General features: G+C 50.1%; 1 protein-coding gene across 2 annotated transcripts in view; it reads left to right on the top strand.

Annotated features, from left to right (window-relative positions):
• The window catches only part of ABCC5 (ATP binding cassette subfamily C member 5), a 128,228-nt gene that overhangs the window by 94,801 nt on the left and 21,040 nt on the right, over positions 1-12,387 (top strand). For both annotated transcript variants that reach the window (XM_040428481.1, XM_040428482.1), the window contains one exon: positions 1,112-1,265. In XM_040428481.1, the coding sequence (XP_040284415.1) occupies positions 1,112-1,265 (154 nt within the window). The remainder of the gene's footprint in view (positions 1-1,111; positions 1,266-12,387) is intronic.

The raw sequence follows: 12,387 nt of genomic DNA, 5'->3' as shown, positions 1-12,387 counted from the left end.
TGCCATTTGCAAAAGTGAGAACTCCTTTTAAGACATTTTTATTTTTTTACTACATCTCTTGCATTCATGGTGTAAATAAAATACCCTATTACTGCATCCACAATTTGTTGGACTGTAATGAGGGACTCTTCTTTATCAGTTCATCTCAATAGACACATGTAATACCATATTCCCCATACAGTAGCCACCAGACAAAGCTTTCCCCATCGAAACTAGTGAATTCAAGGCAATCAGCTGGTCACCACCATGACTGCATTCTGCAACTGGTTGTTTCTGATCAGACAGCCCCTGTAAATTGATTTTCCCGGGCAGACAGCCATTTTCATTCTAATTTAACCAATTTGTGTCTGACATTTTTCATTTTCTAACAGAAACCTTTAAAGCGAACCTGTCACCATGATTTTGCGCATAGAGCTGGGGACATGGGCTGCTAGATGGCCACTAGCACATCTGCAGTACCCAGGTCCCACAGCTCTCTGCGCTTTTATTGTGTAAAAAAAACGTTTTGTGATATGCAAATTAGCTGATATGAGTCCTGTAGCCGGAGATGAGTCAAGCGTCAAGGAGCCCAGCACCGCCCCGCGTCCTCCGAATCTCCCCCTTGCCGGCTGACGTCACAGAGCTGGAGCGCCGAAATCTCGCGATGCGCTAGCTAGCGCATGCGCAGTGTCGGCATCATGTTCATTCCCTGTGCTGGCATCAGCACAGGGAACGAACTACGCATGCGCTAGCTCGCGCATCGCGAGATTTCGGTGCTCCAGCTCTGTGACGTCAGCCGGCAAGGAGGAGATTCGGAGGACGCGGGGCGGTGCTGGGCTCCTTGACGCATCTCCGGATACAGGACTCATATCAGGTAATTTGCATATCACTCAAAACGTTTTTTTAACACAATAAAAGCGCAGAGAGCTGTGGGACCTGGGTATTGCAGATGTGCTAGTGGCCATCTAGCAGCCCATGTCCCCAGCTCTGTGTGCAAAATCATGGTGACAGGTTCGCTTTAAGATGAATTTACAATACTCGTTTATGTACTACAATGTGGTATTTTGAGAGCTAACACCATCTACGTGAAATGTTAACCGATAAACCTAATTCTAATCTCTTCTCTTTACAGTTGATGTCCGCCTTCCTTTTCAAGCTGAAATGTTTGTTCAAAATGTCATATTAGTTTTCTTTTGTCTGGGAGTCATAGCTGGTGTCTTTCCATGGTTCCTGGTAGCTGTCGGACCACTTATTGTCTTGTTCACCATTTTGCACGTGGTTTCCAGGCAAGTGCTATACTACAGACATCTTAGGGCTTAGGGTACTTTCACATTAGCGTTTTTCTTTTTCGGCATAGAGTTCCGTCCTAGGGGCTCTATACCGGAAAAGAACTGATCAGGCATATCCCCATCGCAGTCTGATGGGAGATATCCGTTCAGGATGTCTTCAGTTCAGTCAGGTTTTGACTGATCAGCAAAAGAGAAAACCGTAGCAAAAGGCGAAAAAAAACGTAGACTTGCCTGAATGCCGGATGCAGCATTTTTTTCCATAGGAATTTATTTTTCATAGGAATGTATTCAAAATACCCGGGAATGGCCGATCCGTCCTTCCGTCTGGCGCATGCTCAGACCTTTTAAAAATGAGAAAAAAAATAATACCGGATCCTTTTGCCTGAGACACCGGAAAAAACGGATCCGGTATTGCAATGCATTTTTCTGACTGATCAGGCATTTTTCAGACTGATCAGGATCCTGATCAGTCTGAAAAATGCCTTATCAGTCAGAAAAAATGACATGCGTTTGCATACAGTTTGCCTGATCAGGCAGTCAGTTCAGGCAACAGAACTGCCTGCTGGAATCAAACAACGCAAGTGTGAAAGTACCCTTGCTGTTACAGGCTGGTATGACATAGGGCAACATTTTCTGTTTAAGCTGATCTATTTGGTAAGGTTATCCAGGATTAGAACGAGGAGCTGCCTTCCCAGTCATAGTGTCACATCTGTCCACAGACTGTCTGGTATTGCAGCCTATCCCCATGAATTTAAATGGAGATGGTTTGCCATAACACACTCACTCAGCCCATGGACACATGTGGCACTGTTACAGGATGAGATGGGAGTGGAGATTGAGATAGAGCAGACCCTCTTTTCTAACCCTAGACAACACCATTTAATGATGAAAGGTGTGTTATGTTTAGTGATGGACAAACATCTGCCGGGACGGTTCGCGATTGCGTGAACACTATCAAATGTTCGCAAACAGCAAGTTCGCGGCGGGTCCCATTCATTTTAATGGCAGGCGAACTTGAAAAACCTTCAGCTCATATTTGCAGCCAAGAAATAATAATGCAAAATATCGGCAATATATTTTTCCCGCATGCGCAAATGCACTATGCAGTACCCAAATGCACTATAAAGAAAGTATATTGGTATATAACACCCCGCTTCAATCAGTTTTTTTGAGGGGCGACTAGTATATCACACCAGTAGAAATTATTTGTTCCAACAACGCTTGTCCCTCTATATACCTGCAGTATCGCAGCAGAACCGCACACAACTGCCGCACAATACAAATGCACTATAATATACTTTCTAACATAGAAAGTATATTATAACATTGTACAAGGAAGGCAATCCATTAGAATATACATAAAGATAAAATGTAACCTTTAATAATTTTACTATGAGGGTTCATTCACACGTCCGTAAGTGTTTTGCGGATCCGCAAAACACGTACACTGGCAATGTGCATTCCGCAATTTGTGGACCGCACATCGCCGGCACTTTAATAGAAAATGCCTAATCTTGTCTGCAATTGCATGTTCTATTTTTTTTGCGGAAACGGAAGCACGGATGCGGACAGCACATTCTGGCCCCATTGAAAATGAATGGGTCTGCACCCGTTCCACAAAATTGCGGAACGGATGCGGACCCATTTTGCGGACGTGTCAATGGAAAAGATATCCCTCAAAATGAAAATAAATGTAATTATTAAAGTTAAAGGGGTTCTGCACTTTCATTTAACTGATGATCTATCCTCTGGATAGATCATCAGCTTCTGATCGCCGGGGGTCCGACACCCGGGACCCCCGCCGATCAGCTGTTTGAGAAGGCAGCGGCGCTCCAGCAGCGCCGCTGCCTTCTCACTGTTTACCGCCGGCCCACTGACGTCACGACTAGTATCAACTAGCGTGGGCGCGGCTAAGCTCTGTTCACTTGAATGGAGCTTAGCCCTGCACACGCTAGTTGATACTAGTCGTGACATCAGTGGGCAGGTGGCCTGGCGGTAAACAGTGGGAAGGCCGCGGCGCTGCTGGAGCGTCGCTGCCTTCTCAAACAGCTGATCGGCGGGGGTCCCGGGTGTCGGACCCCCACCGATCAGAAGCTGATCTATCCAAAGTGCAGAACCCCTTTAAGCAAAAAGCATAGATGTGGTAGGCAATAACAAGTGCTCGGCGGCACCAAATCAGAAACCATATGTCCTACCACAATCTGGGGGGTTCCAGTGCACATCCATGAATCCCGGAGGGAAAGCAAAAAACCTCTATTCCTGGGCTAGATGATGATGTGGTATTGAAGGACAGGGTGGGCAAAGAACTGTCCCTGATATTGCCCTACAGGGGGTGCTATTCTGGCCCTGATAAGAGCGCCCCGTCCGAAACCTTACCCTGTATAAAAATGGCCCTAGTAAGCCCCTGACTATATAGATCTATGTGTTTTTGACTCATTATAAAAGTATAAGTATATCGCACCCCTCTGTGTATCACACCTATCGATAGCACACCTATACCAGTCCTTAAAATGACTTTTCTCGTTCATTCCATTGGGGGACACAGACCATGGGTATAGCTTAGAGATATTACTAGGAGGGACACTATGCAAAAAAAAGAAGCTCCTCCTCCTCGGGCTATACCCCCAGGCACCTCCAGGAGAACTTCAGTCTTTGCTTAGTGTCCGTTCAAGGAGGTTGACATTTATTCTTCTCCTGTTTGTTATTTTTTTCTGGTTTCAGATGGGGACGCAGGTCAGCATTGCGCTTTCCTGGCCCCTGTGGAGGGTCTGCCACGGTCTTCTGAAGGTTCCTGGCTACCTCCCATTCCCCCACAGAAGAAAAGTGGATCCAGGCTCGACATGTTAGCTCTGGCATCCCACCAGCTGCTGGGACACCTGCTGCCTACCCTCCACCAGAGCACTGCTCTCCTTGATTGGAGTCAGACGTCTGAAGAGGTGAATCCCTGCTGGTCTGGACATCGAGGGAGCATGCTGTGCAGATAAGTATTGCCTGCTTCAATCTCCCTCCTTTCCCCCCCCTCCCCCCACCCCTTCATGTCGTCTGTCTGGCGCTCTGTGACCTGAGGTGAGCTAGAGAAGGACCGGCTGGGGGCATTTTTTTCCCGTTGGGAGGGGGCCCTTCTGGGGAGGGCTGGTGATTCCACTGATACCTGCCTGCAGCTCAGACTATGGCCGCACCGGCGGCAATCTTGGCACTGAAGGAGTGTATTTTATCTTATGGCCGCTGCGCTCTCTGCAGCTCCCGCCGGCCTGCTCCTCCCGATATTAACCCCCGCTGCGCCGTTTCTGGCGAAGGGGTGTATTTGAAGTGCGCGCGCGCCTATTTCGCGCGCTTATTTCGCGCCGCAATGACGCGTCCAAGGGGGCGGAGCCTCGGCGTCCAGCTCTGTCTCTCCCTACGCCGGAGACTCTGCTGGATTGCGGCCGTGCAGCTCCTCAGTTCTCGGTGACCGGAGACTTCTGCTGTTGCCTGGGTGGTAGGAATTGCAGCAACCTGGTAGGAAATCTTTTTTGTGGAATACCATCATGCCTAAACCTGGGGCCCCTAAGCCTTCCAAGGCTTCCTCTCAGGCTCCACTGGAGTCATGTAAAATATGCCTTAGGCCTTTTTCTGTCACTGGTTCCTGTGACTCATGCCCTGCTCCCGGACAGGATCAGCCTCCTTCTCTTGCTCAGCCCGGTCCTCCCTCTGCCCCTGCGGATCCAGCGGTACCCGCCTGGGCCTCCGCCATGTCTAATGCGGCAGCTGATCTGGCCTTAGTTGCCAAGGCAGCCATGTCCTTCATGGAGCGCATGGCGGCTACTACTCCAGTGGCATCCACCACTCCATCCCCTCTCAGCGACTCTCACAGAGGGCGTCTGACTTCTAAAAGGCAGCGTGAGCGGCAGCATTCCTCCTCGGATGACTCCGCTTCTCCCCCTCGCCTTGAGGCATGCCCGGTTGACTCTCCCCCTCGCAGGGAGCGCAAATCCGATGGGGAATTGTCCGGATCGGACGAAGTCACGGAGCGGGAACCCCTGCCTAAGCTTTCCACCATGGTAACCGAGTTGGTGGCAGCTGTCCGTGACACTTTTAATATACAAGGGGATTCTCCTCCCTCCACTAGTCGGGAGCTCTCCCTTTTTTCCACCCAAGAAACAGGAGTCCGCCGTGTTCCCTATTCACGAGGAATTCACTGCGGTCCTATCAAAAGCTTGGGATCGACCTAATCAAAAATTTTCGGCCACCAAGCGTATGGATACGCTTTATCCTTTTCCAGCTGACACAGTGGAAAAGTGGACTTCTTCCCCTAAGGTAGATCCTCCGGTGGCCAGGTTAGCCAAGAACACGGCCCTTCCCGTCCTAGACGGTTCCTCTCTGCAGGATGCGGTGGACAGACGTTTGGATTCACTTTCCAAGTCCATCTTCTCGCTGGCGGGCGCTTCCCTGCGACCGGCCTTTGCGTCGGCTTGGGTCGCCAGAGCCCTTACAACGTGGTTGCAGCGCCACCACCAGGATCTGTCAGAGCAGGACGCCTCTGCAGATACTCTGGATTTTATCATCCAGATGTCTCAAGCGTCTAAATATCTCTGTGAGGCTTCAATGGACATCGGCTCCCTCTTTGCCCGTATTTCGGCCCTCTCTGTCATTCAGCGCAGGGAGGTCTGGCTGAAGGTGTGGGATGCTGATGCCTCATCCAAGCGATCCCTCGCTAACCTTCCCTTTGAAGGGTCCCAGGCTCTTTGGGGCTCAACTAGATGAATTCATTTCTGCCGCAACAGGGGGCAAGAGCACTCATCTACCCCAGCCCAGGACCAAGCGTCCCTTTCGGTCTCGGCCTTCAGGTTTCCGGGGCCAGTCCTTTCGTCGCTTCTCCACTGCCAGGACGCCGTCATCCTCATCGGCAGGGGGGTCCCAGGACTCCCGCAAGAAGCCTTTCTTCAAGCCCCAGCCTTCTTGGCGGCCTCGGGCGCAGTCAGCCCGTCCTCCTGCTCCCAAGCAACCCTCCGCATGAAGGGGTGCCCCCACCCCTCGTGGTGGGGGGCCGTCTGCTCTCCTTTCAACAGGTCTGGAGGGCTCACGTTCAGGACGCCTGGGCTCTGGAAGTGGTGACGTCCGGCTACAAGTTGGAGTTCGCGTCCAGCCCGCCGGAACGTTTTTTCCCTTCTCGCGTTCCGGGGGATCCAGCCAGGGCCTCGGACCTCTTTTTTGCGGTCTCCTCTCTTCTGGACCGTGGTGTCATTTCCCCCGTTCCCCCAGAAGAGCAAGGGACAGGTTTTTACTCAAACCTGTTCGTTGTTCCAAAGAAAGAGGGGTCAGTGCGTCCAATCTTGGATCTAAAACTTCTCAACAAGTTTCTACGGGTGCGGAAGTTTCGCATGGAGTCCCTTCGCTCCGTTATTGCTTCTCTGAGTCCAGGAGAATTTCTCGCGTCTGTGGACATTCAAGACGCCTACTTGCACGTCCCTATTGCAGAGTCCCACATCGCTTTCTGCGCTTTGCCATAGGGGGGCGTCATTACCAGTTCGTCGCCCTACCTTTTGGGTTGGCAACCGCCCCTCGAGTTTTTACGAAGATTCTGGCGCCTCTCATGGCGCTTCTTCGCACCAGGGGCATCTCTTTGTTACCATACCTAGACGACATCTTGATAAAAGCTCCGTCTCTTCCACAGGCCGAGGACAGCATCCGAATCACGGTTCAATCCCTGGAACGGTTCGGATGGCTGATCAATCTCCCCAAGTCTTCTCTGCACCCCTCCCAGAGACTTTCGTTCCTGGGGATGATCTTGGACACCTCGATTTCTCGGGTGTTTCTTCCAGATTCCAAGGCTTCCCAGATTCGTCTGGCAATGGTGCTCCTTCTACGCTCTCCACGTCCCACCATTCGGGAGTGCATGCGGGTGCTGGGCCTTATGGTCTCCTCTTTCGAGGCGATTCCGTACGCCCAATTTCACACTCGTCCGCTACAACAGATGATCCTTGCCCTCTGGAACAAGAACCCTCGGGGTCTAGACACTCCTGTTCGTCTGTCCCGGCAAGTTCGAGCGTCTCTCCCTTGGTGGCAGTCTCCCCTGAACCTATCGTCAGGAAAGTCCTTCCTTCCGTTCTCCTGGACGATAGTCACCACCGACGCCAGCCTCATCGGTTGGGGAGGTGTTCTCCGGAACCTCACAGTTCAGGGTGTCTGGTCGACGGAGGAATCCCGTCTCCCGATAAACGTTTTGGAATTGAGGGCGATTTTCCACTCCCTCTCCCATTGGACTCCTCTCCTGGCGACTCGCCCGGTGCGGGTTCAGTCGGACAATGCCACGGCTGTGGCTTATGTCAACCATCAGGGCGGGACTCGCAGTCGGGCAGTAATGCGGGAAGTAGCGAGGATCCTCTTATGGGCGGAGTCTCATGTTCCAGTATTGTCGGCAGTGTACATCCCGGGAGTCGACAATTGGACGGCGGATTTTCTGAGTCGCACCAAGGTGGATCCGGGAGAGTGGTCTCTCCATCCGGAGGTGTTCGAGGACATCTGCCACCGATGGGGCCGTCCGGACGTAGATTTGATGGCTTCCCGGCTCAACCACAAGGTGCCGGTGTATCTTGCCCGCGCTCGAGACCCACGGGCGGACGGGGTGGACGCGCTGGTATTTCCATGGCAGCGGTTCAGCCTCCTTTACGTCTTCCCTCCGATTCCTCTGTTGCCGAAGGTGCTGCGCAAGATCGAGGCGGAGGGGATACCAACCATTCTCGTCGCTCCGGATTGGCCTCGTCGCGCCTGGTTCTCCAGCGTCGCTCGTATGTTGGCGGACGTCCCGTGGCCTCTGCCCGACAGAGAGGATCTCTTGTCTCAGGGGCCGCTCTTCCACCAGAATTCACGGCAGCTGCGTTTAACGCGTGGCTGTTGAGACCGCCATCCTGAGGAAGAGAGGCTTCTCTGATGCGGTGGTAAGAACCATGATCAGGGCTCGAAAGCCGCTTCTTCACGAATCTATTATCGCACCTGGAAGGCCTTCCTGGTGTTTTGTGAGAAATCGGGCTACTCGCCCCTACGTTTCTCTGTCCCAGTGGTGCTGTCTTTTCTCCAGTCCGGCCTCGACATGGGTCTGTCGCTCAGTTCTTTAAAGGGTCAGGTTTCTGCTTTGGCTATCTTTTTTCAGAGGTCCATTGCCTTTTTGAGACCTGTAAAAACCTTCCTGCAGGGGGTGGCGCATTCGGTTCCTCCGTATGTGCCTCCCTTGCCCCCCTGGGATCTCAACTTGGTTCTGCGCGCCCTTCAGGCGGCGCCTTTTGAACCTCTGAGGGAGATCTCTCTGGTTTTACTCACCTGGAAGGTAGTTTTTCTGGTGGCCATAACCTCCATCAGGCGAGTTTCGGAGCTGGCCGCACTTTCCTGCCGGGAACCTTTTCTGGTCTTTCACCAGGATAAGGTGGTGCTCAGGCCGGTGCCTTCTTTTTTGCCCAAGGTGGTTTCTCCCTTCCACCTTAACGAGGATCTTGTCCTGCCCTCTTTTTGTCCTTCTCCGGTGAACCCCAAGGAATGTGCTCTCCACTCCCTGGACGTCGTCAGGGCCCTGAAGGTGTACCTGGGGGCTACCGCTTCCTTCCGGCGTTCAGACTCTCTCTTTGTGATTCCTGAAGGGTCCCGTAAGGGCCTGGCGGCTTCCAAGGTCACCGTGGCGCGGTGGATCCGTTCCGCTATTGCTGCGGCATATCGCGCTCGCGGCCACGTTCCGCCGTCGCGGATTACCGCTCACTCCACAAGGGCAGTGGGTGCTTCCTGGGCTAGACGCAATCGCGCATCCGTTTCCCAGTGGTGTAAGGCGGCCACTTGGTCGTCCTTACATACTTTCACAAAGTTTTATCAGTTACACTCTCTGGCCTCGGCTGATGCTGCTCTTGGGCGCAGGGTATTGCAGGCTGTGGTTCCGGTTTGACTACTGGACGTTTATTCCTGGCGGTGTTGGATTTGTTCTTTTTTCCCACCCCATGGACTGCTTTGGGACGTCCCATGGTCTGTGTCCCCCAATGGAATGAACGAGAAAAGGAGATTTTTGTGAAACTCACCTGTAAAATCTTTTTCTCGTAATTTCCATTGGGGGACACAGCTCCCGCCCCCTTTTTTGGTTTACGCCTTAGGGTGTGCTGTGTGATGGTTTCCATAATGTTTTGTTTCCGTTCTCCTTCTCCTACTGCTTTTGCAACGACTGAAGTTCTCCTGGAGGTGCCTGGGGGTATAGCCCGAGGAGGAGGAGCTTCTTTTTTTGCATAGTGTCCCTCCTAGTAATATCTCTAAGCTATACCCATGGTCTGTGTCCCCCAATGGAAATTACGAGAAAAAGATTTTACAGGTGAGTTTCACAAAAATCTCCTTTTGTGGCCCTATTAGCTAGCGTTTGGTGTCCCTAACAGCCTGTCCCTGCTCCACACAGCAACCTCTCCCTACACTGGCAAAACACTGAATGTAAAATGGCGGCCAGATCAGGTTTATTTATAAGGTAGGGGGTATGTCCACGTGCTGAAATGTCTCAATTGGCTGTCCTGTAACACCTGATGGATGTGTCATGGGTCAGAGTTCTTCACAATGTAAATGAATATGGCGGGCGCGAATATCTCCATATGTTGGCATGTTCGGCGAATCGCGAACACGCAAAGTTCGCCGTGAAACGGCCGCCGGGCGAACTGCAAGGCCATCTCTAGTTATGTTTACTAAAGGGGTTGTCCGATGACCTATCCTCAAGATAGGTCATCAGTATGTGATCGTGGGGGTCTGACTCTCCTGCAATCCCTGAAGATCAGCTGTTTGAAGAGACCGTGGTGCTTCATGAGCGCACAGCCTCTTCCTAGGCCAGTGATGTCACATTCGACAGTCACATGGTCTAGGCGCAGCTCAGTCCCATTCAAGTGAGTGGGGATGAGGCGCAATACCAATCACAGCCGCAGTGCTTGGTAAACGGCAATGAGGCCACAGCGGCTTCTTCAAACAGCTGATCGGCCGGGCGTCTGACCCATCAATCTCAATCACATACGGATGACCTATTTTCTCAGCTGTCATTAGGGGGTACACAATTCGTTGTTATTTGTTCTCACTGAGAAGCTGAAAATATCAATGACCCGTAATAGTATGCCGCACAGTAGCCACAATGTAGAGCTAGAAAACTACTAATAACCCCTTGTGTGCTAATGGCAGCATCCAAGAGTCAAAGCAAAGGTAGTCTTCCCCTTGGATTGTGTCGCTGGATATTTTGTGACACTATATATACTACCTTATATGGGTAGATCGTGCAGATTCTATTGAAGGACCATAGTGCTACCTGTCTGTGATGCCTGTGCAAACTAAGATATATCCTGATGGAGACAGGTCAATGCGCTAGTATACATATAGTGCCACCAATATGATAACCGGATCAATAGTTTTAATATTACGAATGGGGCAAAAACATGTAAACTGAGCCACAAAAAAATTGCAACGCCACACTTCGGTGACAAAGTGGTAACTACAAACTTTATTAAAGGTAAAATATTACAATACAGTACATAGATAATTATTTTAGACAGCAGCCGTAACAAAATGGAGGACACAAAACCAAGGAGGAGGTTGAGGGGTCAGCACATGCGGGACACTGCGAACAGCATGAAAAAAGCAGACATTCACATTTACCTGTCTATAAGGTGCATGAAACTTCCGGACAAAACCAAGGAAAAAGGTGAAAGTGACATGTGGAGAAACGTAAATGTAGTAAAAACCCGCCGTGTGCTGGCTCCTCAGCCGCCGCCTCACAACGCCGTTGCAATTTGTTTGTGGCTTAGTATACATATAGGTAATTTTATAAAAATGTTCTACTAAAAAGTTTTAAGAAAAAAAAAATTAAAAGTGGAAAAAACAATGGGAGTCCTTTTATTAACAGATATATACCACTTTTTTGCATATACAGTCAGGTCCATAAATATTGGGACATCAATACAATTCTAACATTTTTGGCTCTATACACCACCACAATGGATTTGAAATGAAACGAACAAGATGTGCTTTACCTACAGACTCAGATTTAATTTGAGGGTATTTACATCCAAATCAGGTGAACGGTGTGGGAATTACAACAGTCTGCATATGTGCCCCCACTTGTTAAGGGACCAAAAGTAATGGGACAGAATAATAATCATAAATCAAGCTTTCACTTTTTAATACTTGGTTGCAAATCCTTTGCAGTCAATTACAGCCTGAAGTCTGGACCGCATAGACATCACCAGAGGCTGAGTTTCATCCCTGGTGATGCTCTGCCAGGCCTCTACTGCAACTGTCTTCAGTTCCTGCTTGTTCATGGGGCATTTTCCCTTCAGTTTTGTCTTCAGCAAGTGAAATGCATGCTCAATTGGATTCAGGTCAGGTGATTGACTTGGCCATTGCATAACATTCCACTTCTTTCCCTTAAAAAAAGCTTTGGTTACTTTTGCCGTATGCTTTGGGTCATTGTCCAATGAGTTATGAAGCATTTGGCTGAATATGAGCAGATTATATTGCCCGAAACTCTTCAGAATCTATCCTGCTGCTTTTGTCAGAAGTCACTATCAATAAATACAAGAGAACCCGTTCCATTGGCAACCATACATACCCATGCCTGGAAACTACCACCACCATGCTTCACTGATGAGGTGGTATGCTTAGGATCATGAGCAGTTCCTTTCCTTCTCCATAGTCTTCTTTTCCCATCACTTTGGTACAAGTTGATCTTGGTCTCATCTGTCCATAGGATGTTGTTCCAGAACTGTGAAGGCTTTTTTAGATGTCGTTTGGCAAACTCTAATCTGGCCTTCCCTTTTTTGAGGCTCACCAATGGTTTACATTTTGTGGTGAACCCTCTGTATTCACTCTGGTGAAGTCTTCTCTTGACTGTTGACTTTGACACACATACACCTACCTCCTGGAGAGTGTTTTTGATCTGGCCAACTGTTGTGAAGGGTGTTTTCTTCACCAGGAAAATAATTCTTCGGTCATCCACCACAGTTGTTTTCCGTGGTCTTCCGGGTCTTTTGGTGTTCCTGAGCTCACCGGTGCGTTCCTTCTTTTTAAGAATGTTCCAAACAGTTGTTTTGGCCACGCCTAATGTTTTTGCTATCTCTCTGATGGGTTTGTTTTTGGGTTTTTTTCA

Source organism: Bufo bufo, chromosome 4 (genome assembly GCF_905171765.1).
Source record: "Bufo bufo chromosome 4, aBufBuf1.1, whole genome shotgun sequence".
NCBI classification, from domain to species: domain Eukaryota; kingdom Metazoa; phylum Chordata; class Amphibia; order Anura; family Bufonidae; genus Bufo; species Bufo bufo.
This window is presented reverse-complemented; position numbering and strand designations above follow the sequence as displayed.